Source organism: Gymnodraco acuticeps, unplaced genomic scaffold (assembly GCF_902827175.1).
Source record: "Gymnodraco acuticeps unplaced genomic scaffold, fGymAcu1.1, whole genome shotgun sequence".
Classification (NCBI taxonomy): Eukaryota; Metazoa; Chordata; class Actinopteri; order Perciformes; family Bathydraconidae; genus Gymnodraco; species Gymnodraco acuticeps.
Window position 1 is genome coordinate 242792 of NW_022990852.1, and position 22140 is coordinate 264931.

Genomic DNA, 22140 nt, shown 5'->3' on the forward strand with positions numbered 1-22140 from the left:
GAACAGATGTGGTGTGCAGGCAGAAGAGATATTCCTCTCTCCTCAGAGGCTTCGTTCTGAGTCCCGTCGCTTCAGGTGTTTCTGGGCCGACTGTTGACGTTTCTATTGAAATAAAAAGATAACATTTACCACAGATATTGGTGTGAGGATGCAGGGGGCAGTGTTATCTCGCTGATTCCTCTCCTCTGTCCTCCAGCAGCACCTTAAAGCCTGCCTGGGATCAGCGCTGCGTTTAATGTCTGCAGTGTTTCAGAGTCGTGACTGTCCCTCAGACGCTGAAAGGTCACTCTGATTCAATCTGTGATTTACTGTCGCCGTTACTTCTGTTGTGTCGTATTTATAACGTGAATCTTCTCCCAAGTGACGACGGAAACATGTTTTAAAACCAAAGGCTGCAGCTATAACTAATGAAAGGAGGATCATGATTTTCTGCAAAACACTTATGATTAATAGGTTGTTTCACTTGTAATACAAATGCTAAATGTTATTCATAGAGCGCTTTAATGGTACTTCATAAATAAATGATAAACCTCAACACCTACATATTAAAATACACTAAATTAATTATACATAATTTCACTGAGCCCAAGATTACTGCCTCAAAAGACTCATGGTGTGCAAAAATAATACATTTTCAGACCAAAGAACTATAAAAAGCCATAAATGTGTGGAAATGGCAAATTATCAAATCTTGCTTTTTTTGTTATGCCTCAAAAACGATATGTTATTGAAGTTGCCGTACGTTTTCAGCCTAAATTGTTGAGTCGTTCATGCTTATTTCAATATACGCTACAAAGGTCCACATATTGAGTGCACGTCTCATTGTGTAAGCTTTATTAATGAGGTGAATTATCATTAAACCCTTTTTGATTTCCCTTAGTGAATCCAACCAACAACAAATGAGTGGTAGGCAAGGATAAGCAAGATGCCCCCCCCCCCCCTTATAAAAGTGTATTATATTGAAGTGCTTCATTCATCACAACAAGAAACATCCAAGCTCTTAACACCTCATTTTATTGTCCCAACATTCAAAAGTACAAATAATTCAAACACAACAGTTTTATGAAAAAGAAAAAACAAACATTTACAGCAAGATTTTTATTTTGTTTCCAGTTTCAGAAATGACCTAAACTAGCAAGGATAACATGAAGTCATTCATCGCAGTAATTGGATTAATAATAAGAATAAGAATACTAAGAATAATAGCAATAATAATCATAATAATTGTTAAGTAATAACATAAGCAGGAGAGAGTAGAGAGCCGCGGTCATGGGGCCCTGTGAACATTTTTTCGTCTTTTTTGTCTTTAAAGATTTAGTTTATAGATTTTTCAGATAGTAAACAAACACGTCTCAGGAGGAAAACAATGAAAACTGACAAGAAGAGCCTAGTTCCTCTGTTCACCTTCCCTCCTCCACTACTGGCTGCGTTGTTCCTACTGGCAGGCTGCCACTATAAGGCGCTACAGGGGATGGTGTGAGCCATAGGGGTGGGCATAGAGCGAGGTGACGCAGCCCACACACACACACACACACACACACACACACACACACACACACACACACACACCACACACACACACACACACACACACACATACACACACACACACACGTCTCCAGCATCCGCACACACGTTCACTCAGGGATTCACACATAAACTAAGTATACATGTGCACAAAACAGACCCAAATCGCACACACAATCACAAACACGTAACCACGCCAACACACATAATGAGGACACGGCACACAACTACATAAAAGGAACATGCATACAAACATGCACACATGCGCACACACTCACACATGTGCACACAGGGTCTAGGCGGAAACACAGGCACGCATCGTAAGAGTTCAAAAGTCATACAAGTGTAGGAAATTAGTTCACACGTCAGAACAACATTCTACTGGGGTCGTTGCATAATTCAAGCTCCCGACGGCGGCTGGGAGCGTGAAGGGTCTGGTTGGTCTGTTGGTGGGTGGGTGGGTTTTGTTGCCGTTAATGACGTTAGAAAACTATGTGATTGGATGACGACGGGATGGCGATGAGGATATAGATGAGCCGGCCTGTCAGATGACTGAGGTGTGAGAGAGGAGGATGTCCCTATGCGAGCATGCGTCTGAGTGTTTGAAATGCTCTCCGCACACCTCCTTCATGTTTTCAAGTCTTAACAACAAACAAAATAATCCAATTCCGCATATTTATACTTCTGGAACCATTCCCTTTCACCTTTCAAAATATATAATATATATCATATTAGAGTATATAAAATATAGAATCGGTACAATCCCTTTTTCATTTCTCCAGAGTATAGCAACAACTGCTGTAAATCACAGTTGGTGTGCAATGGTAACAATTCCTTTTTTTTTCTTTTTTAGATTTGTTGGTATGTCATTTGAAAACATGATTTTTAAAAATAAGTTTTAACTCTTAAGTGATTCTGACCGATTTTTAGTCCAGTGCAATGAATGACCCTCAAACAACGAGCATTTGCTCCCGTTTTTTTAAATGTTATGTGCCCGAGCCTCCAAGAGCTGGATGTTATATAAAATGTTTCACTGAAAACTGAAAACGATGCTTTCAGACCCACATTTTTGCATAAGGTTTCATCACAAAGCGGTAGTAAGTGGAGGGAGGGTGTGGACGGAGTGGCTTTTTAGAACAACACAAACTTATCACAGGTTATATTGAACCAGAACGACTGTTTATAACATTCTATTAAGACTAAACTTTATTGAAAAAGATCTAGAGATTTCATTTGAACAAGACAAGAAAAAAGCAAGAGCAAATGTAACTATTAACTAGGTTATGCATAGCGAGTAACTGTTTCTAGTAATAAGGGAAGAGCGTCCCCCAACCCTCCAGACATTTTTTTCAGTTTTCTTGACTTTTAGATTTTTTATATTGTAATTTTGATATATTGGTACAAAGCACGAACGTACTAAAAGTTCTCTCAGTGCAGTGGACTACTGGACGAGCCGCTCCACTAGTCGCTTTGTTCCCTTTTGCTCAGAAACGCCCCCTCCCTGTACCAGAATCACGCAAATACACAGACAATGAAACAAATAAATACATAAATACACAGATAAATAAACCAATTAATAAATATTGAATAAATACAAATAAATAGAAAAAATAAATAGTCTTAAAAAATCGATAAGTAAGTAAACAAATACAGTTATATTCTAAGCTTTTGTTCGGTTTCTTTTGCCGCGGTTAGCTAACTGAAAGTTAATCCAAATCTTTTTTTTTTCTCCACAAGCAACATGACAACAATTGAACAGTTTCCTCACAAGTTTCTCTAAGTAACTGAACCACCACTTCATAATAAGTTGTCATATGAAAAAGACAAGCTCAAACAAAAGAACAGTGACAACTCATATAGTACAGTAGATATTGTAAAACAAATGTAGACTATATATGTATATATATATATCATCTATTTGTACACAGCAAATAAAGACACAGTTGTCATAGATCCTTTTTAAGGAAACAAATATCTAGACTAACGGAACTAGCTAATCATCATTTAGTTTTGACAAACGTTTCACGCTCAGCAAGTAACCTAAAAAGTCAGCAAGCCAAACAAAAAGGATACCAACTCAAAGTTCAGTGATTCTTACAAGGCCCAAAAAATCAATCATCTGGTTATTCAGCAAAGAAATCGTCTCACCAGATTCTTTTGGGCTTAACAATAAACAAATATTAAACAAAGAACAGCAGCTCAATTCAATGCCAACATCGAAGTATTTTTTTATCTTTAAACAACACATAGAACAACAAACTTGGATATTTAAGATATGTGAATAATGTAGTATAGCACCTACTGTTGATCGCTAAAAGGAAGTTCTTTTCAAATTCACAAACGCAGAGTGAAGAAAAATGATATAGGTAATGTATAGTATGCTCTCTAAACGGATAGATGTGTATATATCTATTTACTGATATCCCATATTGACTCGATGGCGAAAACAAGTGGACAAAGGGTCTTCTTGCTTTGGGCTCTGGACTATAAGGATGGTTCGGCCTCGGAAAGACCCCACTCCCTTCCCTTTTGGGTATCGCTGTTGAATAATTACGCACTTGTACATATGTGAAAAATTACCAAAATCACCTGCCTCGGTTTGCATCCCTTCCATCTACAAAATCACCTCCAACTTGGATTCCCCAAAAAACAAGCAGACCTTCGATCCTATAAAGTACCACGGCAGAACGACAAGACAAGGTGGTGTCCCCCCCCTCCCGCCCCGGCCCCCCCTAGTTAGCCAGTCAAAATATTTTTCTCTTTTTTCAAATCCAGATTCTTGTAAAAATTCTTCAATAATTATTCTTTTAATTATCATTTATAAAAATAGATCTTCTTTCTCTTCATTTTTATCTTTTTCTAAATGCATTTTTTTCAAGCAAAGAGATCTTCTCTTTGGCAACAGTGTTATTTTTTCTCTTAAATTACGTGTCATCAGGAAAGCTAACCCATCCCCTCCCTCGCCCCATCTCCCTGAACCCCAGTGAGGAAAGACATTATATTATTTGTTTTCTACATCAGAGTTACCGGACTGTGGAATCCCATTTAATAATCGATAAGGGGACGTTTTTGATACACACTAAAAATGAATGAATGGTTCACCAATTTAAAAAAGAGCCTCCTCCCTTTCACCGACAGGGAGGTATATAATACTAACGACAGTGGATCCGGATTTACAAAAGAAAAACAAATCCTGAATCAAGACAGAGAAAAGGTTTTCAATCTAAAAAGGACATTCTCTTCTCTGGAATTAGGGGATACAGGGATTTGCTACTGTTTACACAGAAGAGAGAAAACTCATTGAAACAACCACAACGAACAGAAAGAATACACAACAAAGGGAAGCCTGCATTATCACAGGAGCCTCCTAAAACGTATGAACAATTTCATCATTTCATTTTTGTAATACTTAGGCAACATTGGCTTATAGGTCCAAAGTTATAATATAAGCCATTTCTAGTTCAATTTATTTGATGGTTTGTTGGTTGCTTTGTGTTCCGGTTGGAGTTTGAGTTTGCTGTGTTGGATGGCTGTAGTAGAGGGTGGGTAGTGACTGAAGGGGCTAAGGGACGGGGGGGGGGAGGGACGGGGAGGTTGGGGGCAATTTGGGAGCAGACAAAGTCGCAGGGCAACTGCTTCTACCTGTTAAAGTTCAGGACTTGTGTGTCTTGTTGGTCTTGAAGGAGACTTGCAAGACGCGGTCGCCCAACCTGTAGCCGTTGAGACTGGCGATGGCCATGGCCGCCTCGTCGTAATTCGTCATGGTGACGAAGCCGAAGCCTTTGCACTTGTTGGTGTTGAAGTCGCGGATCACCTTCACGTTTGTTGACGGCTCCGAAGGGCCCGAACAGCTGCCAGAGCACGCTCTCATCCGAGTCCGGGGACAGGTTGTACACGAAGATGCACCACCCGGTGCCCGTGTGCCCGGGGATGTTCATGCCCACCAGGCTGGTCATGCTGTCAATGGTGATGGGGGAGAACCTGAGAGGAGAGGGAGAGCAGAAGAAGGGGGGAGAGACAAGAGGGAGTGTTAATGGAGAGTCGAGGTGGACGGGTGAACTTAATGTCTGCATGTACTGTTCATGAAATGGCCATACACCGGTGAAAAACATGTCGATTTGTCTTTTGAGAGCCTCATTCTTAAACATAATCCTCCTTACAAATCTAAAAGCTTGCCATGACGCTCACCAGCTACTTTCTACAGCCTTAAGAAATAACAAGCTTCCCTAGTTTTCTGATCAAACTCCAAAAACTGATCTCCAACCCCGTCTGAACTAGGGTGCATCTGCATGGGGCTTTATTGAAAGGGCATGTGTGTTCATGCAGAGGTTAGTGAATGTGTGTCTCCATAGCTACTACTAAATGAGCTCCTCAATTCTGAGAGGCCTCCTGTCAGGAGTGACGACAGCGCTGCGTGCCGAGCTGTTTTTCTGCTGAAGGAGATGCAGGCGAAGGTTCGGTCTTTGTGTCCTTGAGTGGCTCTTTTCGGAGCTAGATTGCAGGAAGTTGTTGAATTGAAGCGATGCTAGGAATCCATCAAAGATCACGCCATCACAGCTAAATCTGTTCTCATTCGCCTCATAATCTTCCCCCTTTTTCTTGTGATGCAAGAGATTTGAATCCTCAGTTGACTTCACTTAATTGCCTTTCCGCTCAAAGGAAAAGAAGGAACAAAAAAAAACCCACTTTTAAATAAAAGGTAAATGAGAATTTCTTATTCCACCTCTCTTCAAGAAACGACTATAGGCATTATTGGGCGTGCTTTAATTGAGATTTCCGCTTTGCTGCAGCTGTCTCAGAGAAGCCTGCTTTCTTAAAAGAAAAGGTGGCAAACTAAATGGAAAATGAAAGCACTTTGCAGCCTAGTGGCATTAAGGTACAAAGTGTATTCCTCCCAGTCTGCAGGGTTTTCTGTTCTCTTCGTGAGCCGGTGGCACTGATCGATAGCACCCCTCGCTCTCCAGTGACTATATATGGCCGGCAATCACTGCGACCTTCCTGCATGACTTTGGTCTCGCAGAGTTTGCTTCTGGCCATTGTTGTAGCCGTGCACGTAATACACGCACCTAGGGTTACTGTAAAAGCTCTGATTGGACGTTCCTTTAGTGTGTAAAGTAAGTGAACAGATTATGGTACTATATCTTTCTGTATGATAAAGAGAGTGGGGATGTTTTTATATTCACCCTGCAGAAAAACAGTGTTATAAAAGATTCCATTGCCTCACACACATCTCTCCTTGGCCGAGATGTATTGTTGAGAATATTTTCTCCAGTATGAAGCAAGAAGAATCTAAACTGGCTTCATGGCGTCGAGGACTCGTCTGATATGCTCGGCTGGGTTCAGGCCTCTCCTGCTGGGCGCGGGAAAAACTCCCGGGTGATTTATATGCAAAAGCCGGAGTACTGTGTGTGAGGAGGATTGTGAGAGTGTGACGGTTTGGAGGCTGGCTAACACTCTCCACTGTGAAGACGTGGAGTTGTGTGTCTGTGTGTGCAAACGTGCATGCGAGCGTACCCATCAGAGCGGGACCAAACACTAACCAATGTTACAGACGAGACCAGGGGTTGCATAGCAACAGTGTAGCTGACCAGATATCTATTCTGTCCTTTTTAAAGCGAACCATCTCCAGCTCTTAACACCTTTCTTCTCTCTCTCCTTTCAAATAATAACCTCAGATCACCGGAAAGCACTTCTAACTTGCTGGCATGCTTTGCAATCAGGACGGCTGAATCGCACACTATTTTCATCTTAAGAAAATGATGTTACGACTTAAAGTGCTTATCGGGCATGGGAGGCAGTGAGGGTTGAACACAATTATAGCTTTTCCCGGGAACTCGCTAAGGGAACATTTCTCTGGAGCTAAAGCTTCCTCCCTGTTTGAGTTGCTAAGCTGACTTCAGATGGTGTCCCCTGTGCTTGCAACATGCAAGATGCCACTGTCAGCGCATGAAACATCCATCACCACAGTGGCTGCGGCTCGGGGTTATGTAAGACCTAAGGTAGCGAGAAAGCAAAATGAAACATGGAGGCGAAAGGAAGGAATTTGAGCAGAGCAGTGCCGAGCAAAGCTGGAGCTGTCTGCAGTGAAACAGCATTCCCTGTTTCCAGCAGGGATCCAGGTTCATCCCGCCTCATCCTGCGTCTACTTATCTCAGCCAAAGATATAAGGCAATTTATAGTTTTGTCATTGCTTCCACTGAACCTATGTATCCATCCAATAAAGGATTGGATACATAGTTAAAAGTGGATGTACAAAGGTTTTATTCTCATGATGATGTGAGGAAATAGCTGTTCAATTCAAAATGGCTCCTTTTGATGAAGGTTTGGTTCTGAGCTATAGCTGTGGGGTGACGAGGCAGGAGAACCTGAATCCGGTAGAAATAAACACACCTAGAAATTAAGAGTTTAACACCAGCGAACAAAATCCATTCAGTACACAGAAACAACCCAACACATTCCAAACAACACCAGCACGGGTCATAATGAAAACAAAGCAAATCCATCACCACTGAAAACAAACACTAATTGTTTTCAGATTTTTTTTTAACACCGTTAAGTGGTTGGTAGGGTTTTAATAAACCAACTGAAGCTTACGAGGGAAAAGAAACAAATTAAAGAACCAAAAATGCAGTTGACCTTGAACTAATTGAAAACGCAAAGTGACTGCAAAAATACAAGGAAACATAAACTAATAAAAGAAGAAAGAAAACAGAAAAAAAGGATATTGAAAAATCATTGAGTCAACATGGACATCTGGCATTGGGTGAAGTTTTTAATTACCTCTTTACGCCATAGGCCATATTAAGCAAATTGTCCAGCCTGTAAAGAGAAGGAGGGTTCTGGGGTTAATGGTGGGCAGATGGTCGACTCACTCAATGGAACTAATGTTAAGTCCCTGCAGGAACTCGAGGGTCCTCCTCACTCAAGAACAAACAAACTCATCTATAGTTGGCCCATTACACTGAGGAGCCCCACCAGAAAATGCTATCATCGGATAATGAAGCTACAGTCCCATCAGTGTGCTGGTACTAGCTTGGCGACTGCAGTGATAGCATAGCCCTGCGCTAGCTTACGCCAGAGCAGAGAGGCACACAAAGTTACTGTTGGTGACACCGTTCTAACGTTATACAAGACGACAGCAGTGGACTGGTCACAGTTTAGTATTATAATCACATATAGATATAGATATAGTAGCCCTCATGGCGGCTGGGCGTTAGCATAGCATAGCACATGGCACTACTAGGATGCTAGGCTAGCCATGGTGCTACGCAATGGCAAATTACTTTCAGTACTTTCAGGTATACATACAATTTGTGTAGCCACATTAATGCTTTATTGGAAGATGATTTATTTTGGACTATTGTCTTTGATTCTTAACTGAATTGCGGGTTTGATGACAGGAAGTGATCCAGAGTTCTGTCAGTGTAATGGTTTGGCATTTGAATGATGGTGAGCGAGCGAAGTGATGATTAGTATGTTTTTGAATGAGGTGGACTAACAAAGAACATTCAACCAGCCATGAAATTGTGAATGTCTGTCTTTGTGATCAGGGTCAGCTGGTTAAGTGCTCACAGGTCGGATGGAAAGTGTTAGTCAAACAGGGCCCTCGGTCTAAAAGGGTTTGGGAAATGTTTTGGTAACAGTAGCCATTGCAGTCGGGAAGGGTACATTTAAGTGTGTGTGCGTGTGTGTGTGTGTGTGTGTGTGTGTGTGAGAGGCGGACTTCAGAAACCTGTGGGCTGTATGAAATATTGGCGCTCTTGGATGGATGCAGTCTGCTGACTCAATGACCTTCATTCCTCACTTGGGTCTGGCCTGTCTCATGTCTTAACTCCTCCGGCCTAATGGACAGAGGCCACGGCTTATTGAGCAACAGCTGGCCAGCGACACCTCGTTCCTCCTGAAAACACTTAAAAACTCTCTGACTTTGACTCCACTAGCCCCGCTGCTCCTCCTTGTCTCTTCCAGTCAACAAGCATTAGCTTCTACACGGCATTAACGTCTTATCTTGAAATGTTTTATCAGGCTTAATCTTCTACAATGACAAGCTGGCATTCTCAAATGATGAATAAACAACTTCATTATTATTTGATTTTAATTAGGTGGGCAATTAGGTTGTGAAAGGTTTTATTTAATAACTTGTTCAAGAATAATCGCAATACTATTAACAATGATTATTTAAAATCGAATTGCATGTTAGAGATAACAGATCTTTTAATCAGGGACAATAAAACAACTGGGTGCCAGGTAATTGTGGTTAAGTACCTTATAAATAAGAAATCTTAGTACTGATGATCAGGACACAAACGCAAAGTAATAACATGTTTTAAATATTATCTACAAGCTGCAAGTATTGATTTGTTATTTATTTAAACGTTTAAGATGCATTTAAATCTTTCAGATGTCCTAAAAAAGTCATACGTGCTTTCAAAGAAATCCCCACGTTGAAGATAATTTATTAATTCATTCTGTAAGCTATTGTTGTATTTTGTAGGCCTACTTATTATCGGGTGTGTCTGCTCTGTTGCCCTTTTCTCCCTCCTGATATAACCCTGAATTAAGAGCCCTAAAACAAAGGAACAGATAGAAGTGGAAGGGGTCTACGGAGTCATTAAAGCAGTAATTAGCTCATTACGTGGGAAGCGAACAAACAGGCTGCTTTGTGGGTAAATGAGTCAATTGTAGAGGATGCTCAGAGGCGCGGGAGGACATCTGCTGGACGCATGCCGAAGGGCCACAACAAAACAACCTGCTGCTGCCTCTCTCTCCACCTCACGCACACCGATGCTCGCTCACCACACACACACACTCCGGCAGCTTTTCACACTGCCTCTCCAAGCTCCACATAAACAATGGCGCCTTTTGTTCCTTCTCTCAATGCACGTTAATGGAGGAATGGGTGTTTTTGTCTTCCCCTTTTTATTTGAAACAAAAACCCGTTCAATTAAAATTGGCTCCTGCCCCGGATATAATAAGGCTAATTAGGGACATTAGTTAACGACGGAGGATCTCGCTGCATTGTGCTCGAGTCGGAGATGTTTGATGGTCTTTGAGAGCGACCAAAGCATATTATACATCTTGTGTTGCAGCAGGCCAACATGGTTTAGTCACACAGGATCATTCTGCTTCTCACTTACCTATAAGCAGCAGCACAAATGTGTTACGTTTGGAAACAAGGAGGAGTATTATTTTTATAATCTCTCAAGGGGTTTTTCCCCAGAGCTAATCTTGTTTCAGGAATACTGATATAATATTTCTGTCTTTCTTTTATTAATTACATGTATTTTGTATCTGAAACATACAAGTATTTCATTTTTTGAGTAGAATGGAACAAACGGTATATTAGGTTTGACTGAATACTGAAGCCTAACCCTTTTAGCCTTTTCTTTGTTAATTACATCTTTGAAACATACAAATATTTCATTTAATACTTTTACTAATACATATTTTTGAGTAAAATGGAACAAACGGTATATTAATTTGACTGAATACTGTGTTGGATCAGGGAGAAGAGCAGGAGTATCAGCCTTCTAATATCTAATGGGGTTTTTCCCCAGAGCTAATCTTGTTTCAGGAATACTTCAGGGGATATTTTTGCCTTTTCTTTGTTAATTACATCTTTGAAACATACAAATATTACATTTTTTACTTTTATTACTACACATTTTTGAGTAGAATGGAACGAACGGTGTATTAGGCTTGACTGAATACTGTGTTGGATCAGGGAGAAGAGCAGGAGTATCAGCTTTCTAATCTCTAATGGATTTTCTATCCCAGTGCTAATTTACATTTCATTTTGTTTCAAGCAAACAGGTAGATCCGTTTCTGCTTTATTATTATTATTATTACTACTACGAGTTAATTCAATGTGTTTACATTTAAAACATACACATATCTTACTTTAGATTGAATGATTCTCTCTAAGAGTCAAGCAGAACACACAGTGGCTCAGGTTTGACTGAATACTGTGTTGACTTAGTATCAGATTTAAATCTCTTAATTGATTTTTCTCCCAGGGCTAATTTACATTTCATTTAGTTTCAGGCATACATGAGTAGATCCTTTTGGCTTCAAGTTAATTAGATGTATTTTAACCTTTTGAAACAATCGTTCACATCTTACTTAATCATCAGCATCTAGATTTAATATAGTATACCAACAGTAGAGTTGTTTGAGGCTTACAGTACATCCAGTGAGTCACAAGCATGTTTACTTCGTGAGTAAATTGTATCTTATTAAACATTTAATGAAGTCTCCTGACGAGATCAACAGAAGAAACGGTAGCTCAGGTTTGACTGAACACCGTGATAAATAAGGGAGTTTTTGCACTGCCTTTAAAGGATTTTGAAATAAAAGAAAGAAATGGAAACTGTGCATACATCGTACACATTTCCCACTTGTGAAATGTTGGGGTTTTTAGAGGCAGGTTTGGGAGCAGGAGCACAGAGACGCAGTTAGGAAGTGTCCTGTGAGTCGAGATGAGAAGCGACAGCTCTCCTGCAGAGCCTGTAAATTGGCTTGGCGTATCACAGACACACAGCCACGCTACATCGCTCAGGTGTCACACCAGGGAAGCCGCTCCGCCAGAAAAATACCTTCCGAGCGCTGACTTTGATAGAGAGTAAACAGCACGACCGGCTTACTGTTATTGAAAGAGAGGGGGAAATTGTATAAGCACATCTCCTCTTTTCCCAATTCTGAAAATGTTCCTCGTTGGATCCGGATGATAGCATCGTCGAGCCATCGCTTGTTTCTGTGTCGTGTTTTGTTAAAGTGGAAGCTAGCGTGATTTGAGCCCTGATAGCTAACGTTTACATGAAAGAAAAATACTTGTTTGTGTCATTAGTGAGTGACAGGACATGACTATATGTATGCCATATATACAGCATATACAAATACTGTATACGATGTTAAGGGACAGCTTGTTGTGGACATTACAGACCTGTGAAACAAACGTTTTGGAAAAGTACTTAATATGCACTCTATTTAATTAGATTGAATCAAGGTTAAACCCTAAATCCTTAAATTTAATTGGGCATCATTTGTTTTGATTTACCTTTTGTTCATTGGATTAAAAACATTAGTCTCTCCGACATAACTCCAGCTTCTTACGCAGGGCACTATTTCATTTATGCTTTTAAAAACATGTATTTGAAGTGAGACAATTTACACTTCTGTGCCTATTATGACCACATGATGCCAAATGTGGGCTTTAAATGAGTACGGGAACGTTTGATTAACATTTACACTAATCCAAATACATGTAGCCCTCACAGGCTTCTGGGATGTGTTGACAGGATGGCAGCATGATGAAATGAGGGGAAAGACGTAGTTGTGAACGACAGAACCCCACAGTCTCTCGTGAACAGATCCTCTCTAATCTGGGTGGACCCACGGTTTGATGTATCGACACCTGCGTCGGCTGCAGAGCTCACACCTGTTGTTCAAAAGGAAGGGGAGGACTTGTTTTCTGAAATAAATGTTCACAGGAGAAAAAAAGTGCTGCTGGTAGATAAGATTCTGCTGTGACTCATGCTCTCTTCCTGTGGGTGTAACATCCCTCGACGTTTTAAATTGCATTTGGTGCGAATGTTTTCCAAATCAGGCTTGTTGTTTAGAACAGATGTGGTGGATAAAACTCATTTATCGTTACATAAGCCGAGAACAATTGCCATCGAGAACGAGACTGATGATGTTAAATAGCAATCCTGTGTTTCTTTTAATGATAGCGAACCCACTGGAGTTTTTATACCTTATACTTGATTTAGAAATCATGATGCTGTGGATCACTGTGTCTAAATGTCGGCTGCTTTCCAGCACTCTGAACTTGAACTCCTGAACCTGGAGATTTCCAACCTTTTGGGCAAATGTTCCTGGTGACCCCGTTCTTATTCTTCATCCTTCTAAGCCCCGAGCATTTTGTGTTTCATTTCGTTACATCATGAGCTAAGTAGGGCTGTGAGTAGGAGCAGCTGCTGATCGTGGAAAGTTGATATCCCTCTCTGATTTCACATTTAAGGGCTCCTGGTTATGTTTGAATGTTAACGATATGGCCATTAAGAGTGTCACGATTCCAATGATATGTCACAATTATCTTATCCATGGTTAACACCAAAAACTAACTTCCATGAACTTCCAAATTGACTTTAATTTCATACTGTTCCCTCTCTAATAACTAATTCCCTATATAATATACATATAATATTGTTGATAAATAGTGTTGGAGTTTCTCCACAAAGCCAATATTTTACTCGATTACAATTGAACACATCCTAACAACATAATTCATCTTTGCTCAATAGTTAATTTGACTAAATGTAGCATGAATGCACTTTAATGAAACTCTATTGAACCTCTTTTAACCAGTTCTCCTCCTGACAATTTCAACTTCAATTTATTGTTCAAAATATAGAATTACTAGAAAGAAAAATGGGTGCGTCCCCTGGATGTTTCCTTAGTGAGTTTACTGCATCCAGAACACAATTTATTACTTACTCATGGTCCCTACAGTACTGTGGAAAAGCAAGTTCCAGTAGTGACTTATAGGTTGTCGAGATACCCTTACTGGCCATTATTATTTTAACACACAATCTTAAGCTCTGGAAAATAAGGCCAAAATACACATTGGGTGTCTAGCTTGACTTCTAACGTTAAGTTTTTTTGACTGCTTGTAGATTTGACTATTTTATTTATTTATATTAGGAATCCAATATCTTCGAATGCAGATCAACTACTACTAATCTTGAATCAGACTCTATGAGATGACAATCCAAGTGTTAAAAGAGCTCCTGCAGCGAGTCACTTTAAATGTTTAATGGAGAAAATGAATGGGAACCCAAAATAGGTCCTTCAACTCCACAACTATCTGACACATTTTAAACTTCTAACATTGGTTATCAATCAAGAATTTAGGTGGGGTCACCGTATGAACATGAGAAACCCTTACACTGGCTGAGCTCCAACGGTGGGGAAACTCTGCATTAAATACACATTTTAAAACCATATACCCAATATAACTCTCGACCCTTTCCCACCCTCTCTCGTCTCTCTTCCTCCTCCATGAACATCGCTTTCCCCAGCACTCACCTGAACCTCTGGGCCTGGTGGTGCAGGGGTCCGGGGTATCGGCGGTTGGGGGATTGGTAGAGTTGTGACAGGAGGGCTTGGCTGGTCTTCTGGCTGGGGTTGTTGGCGAACTTGACGGTGATGGGCTCTGCGGCGCCGGAGGGCTTCTGTCCGTTCAGACCCTTGATGGCCTCCTCTGCCTCTATCCTCTTATCAAAGCGGATGAAACCCACACCTCGGGAGCCACCTGCGGGGCCAGCACATCAGAAACAGACACAGGCTCCTTTTACTTCACAGGGTTTGGACAAAACAAGAGTCTATGGTGTACGTTTCTATTGTCTTTTAATTTCTCTATTGTACAATGCATTGTCTTTATGCTGCTGCAACGCAAACATTTCCCAAATTGGGATCAATAAAGTACTTCTTATATTTTCTTAGACACAGCAACAGTCTTATTCTATTGACGTTATTACTTTGTTATTTTCCAAAAGTCATAATGGTTTTGAGTCAGACTTTGCAACAACTGTCCAGGGACTACAGATGAACAATCCAGTCCAACAATTGTCAACACCACAACCCCCTTTTACTTCACAGGGTTTGGACACAGCAAAAGTCAACAACCGTCTATGTTGTATTTCCACATGTATTTTTTACTTTTTTAATGCTATTTTATTTCTATTTGAGACGTTTACATTTTGGCTTGTCTTGCCTTGTCTTTTCGAGCTGCTGCAACGCAAACATTTCCCAAATTAGGATCAATTAAGTTCTTCTTATCTTAGACACAGCAACAGTCAACAACAGTCTATGTTGTCTATTTCTATTGACTTTATTACCTTGTTATTTTTTAAATGTCACGATTGTTTTTAGTCAAGACGTTGCAACATCTGTCCCAGGACTACAGAGGAACAATCCAGTCCAAAAATGTTCTGAACAGTTCTTTACATATTAGGATGATCTGGTGTAAGATTTGTATCAAGTTGCATGGGTTAGAATTATATATATATATTGAGATACTGTAATATAAGCAATACATTCGGCTATTTTAGATCTAATTTGAGGGAAACTGCCACAGTATAAGAAACACATCGGCAATTAGAACAATGGGATTTGCTTAAAGCATCTGAACCTCGAGTCTTTGCATTGTAACTAATCATTGTAATTCACACAGGATCACAAGATATAATACCTTGAGTTGATTATGTTTCACATCATTCATCCAGATCTGGAAAGTAACTAAAGGTATTAAATACATGTAGTGGAGGAAAAGTACACCATTCAACTCTGAGCTGTAGTGGAGTAGAAGTACAAAGTAGCATAACATTGAAACAACTCAAGTAAAGTACAAGTATCTCAAGAATTGTACTTCACACTTAAGTAAAGTACTGAGTTACTTCCCACCTCTGCTTACAACCTTATAATCCTTATATTTTTGCAAATCCATCGAGCCCATCCTCTTCCAGCAAACCAACTCCAATGTGCTCTCGTACATTTTGAGAACTAGAGAAGCCTGAGATTAATACTATATGACACACACCACAACACACACACACACACACACACACACACACACACCACACACACACACACACACACACACACACACACACACACACACACACACACACACACACACACACACACACACACACACACACACACACAGAACAGAACCAGCGGTGGGCCGACTGTATTGTGGCGTTGGCCTTGAGTGTGTTTACGCAGCACAGTCCATTTTCTTTGTGCTTCAGTCACAGTCACACACACACACACACACACACACACACACACACACACACACACACACACACACACACACCACACACACACACACACACACAACACACACACACACACACACAGTCACACACACACACACACACACACATCACACACACACACACACACACACACACACACACACACACACACACACACACACACAACACACACACACACACACACACACACACACACACACACACACACACACACACACACACACACACACACACACACACACACACTGTTCTCAGTGACATTTGAGCCGTTTCCTTGGAGATATTTGTTGACAGCCACCTGAAAGGAACATTTAGAGACGTGCTTCATGGGCGGTCCTTTATTGGTGTGTGTGAACGCTCTGACTGTACACTGTATATGTATGCATGTGTGTGCGCACTGGTATCTATTAATGGCTGCTGTGCCTTGTTTTAATGAGGCTGCCTCGATGGCCCAGAGGATGCTCAGTGACAGCGGCACTCTGCCGAAGAGACTATTTACATAATACTGTGTGCACACAGGCATGTCTGTGAGACTGAATAAAAGAGAGGCAGAGAGAGAGAGGGGAATGTTGTGTTTGAGCCGCATTGTGTGCAGTCTCCTTCTCACACATAAAACCCTCCTTATTGTTATTCCACATTTGTGTGCATGCCATCCCTCTCCCCATCTCTTCTTTATGCTTCCTGCTGGATAATCTCATGGCGCACCTTCCCCTGAATCTTTATTCAGAGAAGAACCTTGACCGTCTCTCCCCTTTTGTTCTTGTTCTTCTCTCCAGGACACAGGCAGCACAAGGTTATTTACTTTCCAGCAGAGCACTGAAGAAAACAAAGAAACACATCTGTCTTTTGAAGGAGCATCATCGACTTGGCTTGTTTTATATCCCATAATTCTAGCATTAGAATTTCAAGTCAGGTTTATATTTTACATTATGTTTTTCCCCCAAAAACGATTTCATAAAAACATCTATTTGAGTTTCAAAATGATCATATTTGTGTAAAAAAGACAGAAAATTGTCAAGACTCTAAAAATACAATTTGCAGCTTTTCTTTTTTAGACTAAGTAGCTCATTTGCACATTCTCTGCAATGTTCTCGCTCCCTTCAAATACTAGAAGTGTTTTCCTTGCTGTCAACATTGCAAAAGGACCTCATTTACTGTGAACTGTGGTGATCAGTGTCTCGTTTTATAGGCAATCAAATACGTGCAAACTGAAAATGATGACCATTTAGTTTTTTAGTTTAGGTGTGTAATCAAAAAGGCTCTGACTTGGCACCTCAGACACAAAGAAACAATCTGACCACACACACGCTGCCAAGCATTTCCTCTCCTCTTGTTGTATCTCATTAACTCCTATTCAGTGTAAATGATTCTGCCTTTTACCTTTCCTTCTCCCCTGACAGGCTTCCACCATTTCCTCTTCCATCCTTCCTTCCTCTCGTGCCAACTCTGTACCTGTACATTTTAATTAGCTTGTCAGAAGCAGGAAAATAACAATCCTAATGGGATCTACACAGTGCAAACAATAACCATTGGTTGTCTTCACTTATTACCGTAGTTGTCATGCTTGTGCTGTATCGAGGTAAAGTAGGGTCACTGCTGTGTCTTCGGGGAGAGCGCTTTATGAGCCAGTTAGTGTGATTGGTAACGGACATTTCTAGCTTCACCTTGATAATTGGAATCCGCCCAATTTCACGTCTACCTTTGTGAGGCACTTAGCAACTCCAAGAGGCTTGCTCAAGGGCACCTCAGTGGTAGTTAAAGAAGAGCACTGAGAGAGAGAGAGATATGGCCGCCTTCGTCCTTAAATCCTTGCAGTTATTTGCTTTTGAGATGCTCCTCTGAGCTCATGGCTAGAAGGCCTCTGGACAACTGCCTGGTATGATGAAGGCATAGCACTAACACACACACACACACACACACACACACACACACACACACACACACACACACACACACACACACACACACACACACACACACACACACACACACACACACACACGATGACTTGAAGAGGTGCTTTTGAGAATGAAGTGTGAAAAGAGCAGTGGAGATGTCTGTGACCGACTGCAATGTGTTTATGTGAGAGAGGTTATATATTCACTGTGTGTGTAGGTGTGTATATGTGTGTATATGTGTGTGTAGGTGTGTATATGTGTGTGTGTGTGTGTGCACCAGCCACTGTCCTTGAGTTTGCACAATAGCATTGTGAGGAGGTGAGGTGGCAGTTGACCCCGTCACCCTTAATTTTGTCGACAATAGGTGTGTGTGTGCGTTCTCTCCTCTTTGTGTCTACATGCTATTGTATCCAGTGCACACTAGAGCAGTCTGAGGATAAACGTAATTCACATTTTTAAGCCTTGATATAAAAGTAAGCTGCAGGAAAGTGAAGTTGGCCCTCAGAGAATGCTCACTGTAGCTCCTTTAACTATTTGTATTATCAAGATCAGAGCAATGTAAAGGAACATATCTTAAGGTTGAAGGAAATATGGATTAACAAAGAAATAGAATCTGACCATCCACTATTTCTTCCTTTCATTTTGTTCTGCACATTTCTTACTTTTCCTTACCATCATTTAAAATGGCGTGACTCTCAATACAAATGTAATTCATTCATTGTTTATAATAATGAGCTTTTAGGGGGAGGGACAAGCTATGTATTATAATGTATAACAGTAGAATAAACAAAGCTAAACCTCAATTAAGATTTGACTCAGTTTCACTTTGAATGCATCTTGATATCGTGAAGTGCACCAAGGCCCCACAGTAGTCTGTCAAACACTCCATAACAGTTTTTGTATTTAATGTGTTCTGAAGTTGTCACATCACATCAAATCAACACTGCACTAAAAAATGACCAGCAGTTTTCCTCCAGCATTAGTTTGTTGATAACACTGTGATTTTGTTCTTACCACCATCCCAACTGTCTAACTCTTCTACCCTCAACATTAAGCCTGCGTGTTCCTAAGCTGTGTCTCAATTTGGATACTCCCCTTAATATACTGCCATATCATCGTTCTGGATGAAGTCGTGGACTTCGGGTCGTGGCTGAACCTGTCTCTGCGGTCCTGCCTTGGGGCTCGCCATGCTGCTTCCCTGATGGCTTCCTCAGGATTGTAGCTGACATCCTCGTGGATTCATCTTCTTATTACAGACACATGCATTTCCTAACATTCGGTCTATATGCTGTAAAATGTATTATCTCTTGGATTTACACACGGCATCTATTGCACGTCTGTCCGTCCTGGGAGAGGGATCCCTCCTCTGTTGCTCTCCCTGAGGTTTCTCCCATGTTCCCTTTAAACTGTGGGTTTTCTCTGGAAGTGTTTCCTTGTACGATGTGAGGGTCTAAGGACAGAGGGTCTAAGGACAGAGGGTCTAAGGACAGAGGGTCTAAGGACAGAGGGTGTCGTTTTTATCATACTGATATTCTGAACAATCTGTGCTGTTGTATTTTCTGTAAAGTGTCTCTACTGTAGGCTATTTTTATTATATGTACAGCACTTTGGCTCCACCATAAATCGTTTATAAATGTGCTATATAAATAAAACTTGATTTGATTTGATCATACACTGTGAAAACATGCACTGTGTTCATTTTGACCCAGAAGTGTTGTCTCAAATTGCACATGGCAGCTGTTAGCTAGATAGCATCCCTCCCCCAATACCTCCCTGAGTCCCTCACCCTGTTCCAGTCCCGCCTCAAAACCCACCTCTTCAACTCTGTATCCATAAGCCCCGCCCCCCTCTCAACCAACTTCCTCCTGACTGCTTTTCTGCTTTGTTTCTTTCTTTCTTTTTGTTTGTCTACCCTCCCTCCCAAATGTAAAGCGTCTTTGGGTTCAAGAAAAGCGCTATAGAAATAAAATGTATTATTATTATTATTATAGCAAGGTTTTTGTTCACGGTATCAAAACTGACTGCTCAATTACCCGATAAAAAAAGTACATTTATTAAATAAATAAGAATCCCTTATGTGTGAATTGTCCAGCGTCAACACTCCATAATCTATATACAAGAGCGCAATCTGGCCTCCATTGGACTCCTCTGTTTACTTCAGGAAGATAGTGACATCACTATGTAACACTCGCGCTTCTATTGGCTAGCGCTCCAACACATTGTACGTGATAGGCTAAGGGGGCGGGATATCTCTAAGGTTGACCAATCACAACAGAGCCGGCCAGCTAACCAATCAGAGCAGACTGGGCTCTGATTTCAGACAGAGGGTGAAAAGAGGTGCTGCAGCAATAAAGAGCTTTTTGAACATTAAAGCATGGAGACATGTAGAGACACTACATACTGATATACACCTGAACATCAGCAGGAGAGGACTCTTTAAAGTAGAGACACTACATACTGATATACACCTGAACATCAGCAGGAGAGGATTCTTTAAAGCAGAGACACTACATACTGATATACACCTGAACATCAGCAGGAGAGGACTCTTTAAAGTAGAGACACTACATACTGATATACACCTGAACATCAGCAGGAGAGGACTCTTTAAAGTAGAGACACTACATACTGATATACACCTGAACATCAGCAGGAGAGGACTCTTTAAAGTAGAGACTCTACATACTGATATACACCTGAACATCAGCAGGAGAGGACTCTTTAAAGTAGAGACACTACATACTGATATACACCTGAACATCATCAGGAGAGGACTCTTTAAAGTAGAGACACTACATACTGATATACACCTGAACATCAGCAGGAGAGGACTCTTTAAAGTAGAGACACTACATACTGATATACACCTGAACATCAGCAGGAGAGGACTCTTTAAAGTAGAGACTCTACATACTGATATACACCTGAACATCAGCAGGAGAGGACTCTTTAAAGTAGAGACTCTACATACTGATATACACCTGAACATCAGCAGGAGAGGACTCTTTAAAGTAGAGACACTACATACTGATATACACCTGAACATCAGCAGGAGAGGACTCTTTAAAGTAGAGACACTACATACTGATATACACCTGAGCATCAGCAGGAGAGGACTTTTTAAAGTAGAGACACTACATACTGATATACACCTGAGCATCAGCAGGAGAGGACTCTTTAAAGCAGAGACACTACATACTGATATACACCTGAACATCAGCAGGAGAGGACTCTTTAAAGTAGAGACACTACATACTGATATACACCTGAACATCAGCAGGAGAGGACTCTTTAAAGTAGAGACACTACATACTGATATACACCTGAACATCAGCAGGAGAGGACTCTTTAAATTAGAGACACTACATACTGATATACACCTGAGCATCAGCAGGAGAGGACTTTTTAAAGTAGAGACACTACATACTGATATACACCTGAACATCAGCAGGAGAGGACTCTTTAAAGCAGAGACACTACATACTGATATACACCTGAACATCAGCAGGAGAGGACTCTTTAAAGTAGAGACACTACATACTGATATACACCTGAACATCAGCAGGAGAGGACTCTTTAAAGTAGAGACACTACATACTGATATACACCTGAACATCAGCAGGAGAGGACTCTTTAAAGCAGAGACACTACATACTGATATACACCTGAACATCAGCAGGAGAGGACTCTTTAAAGTAGAGACACTACATACTGATATACACCTGAACATCAAATGGGGAGGACTCTTTAAAGTAGAGACACTACATACTGATATACACCTGAACATCAGCAGGAGAGGACTCTTTAAAGTAGAGACTCTACATACTGATATACACCTGAACATCAGCAGGAGAGGACTCTTTAAAGTAGAG

At 40.8% G+C, this 22140-nt stretch overlaps 1 protein-coding gene across 1 annotated transcript in view; it reads right to left on the minus strand.

The window, feature by feature from the left end:
- Positions 1 to 1516: 1516 nt before the first annotated feature.
- LOC117557355 (ELAV-like protein 4) overlaps positions 1517 to 22140 on the minus strand; it is a 33651-nt gene continuing 13027 nt past the window's right edge. The window contains 3 exon segments of the mRNA XM_034233161.1: positions 1517 to 5353; positions 5355 to 5508; positions 14614 to 14839. Coding sequence (XP_034089052.1) covers positions 5180 to 5353; positions 5355 to 5508; positions 14614 to 14839 — 554 coding nt within the window. The 3' untranslated portion in view covers positions 1517 to 5179.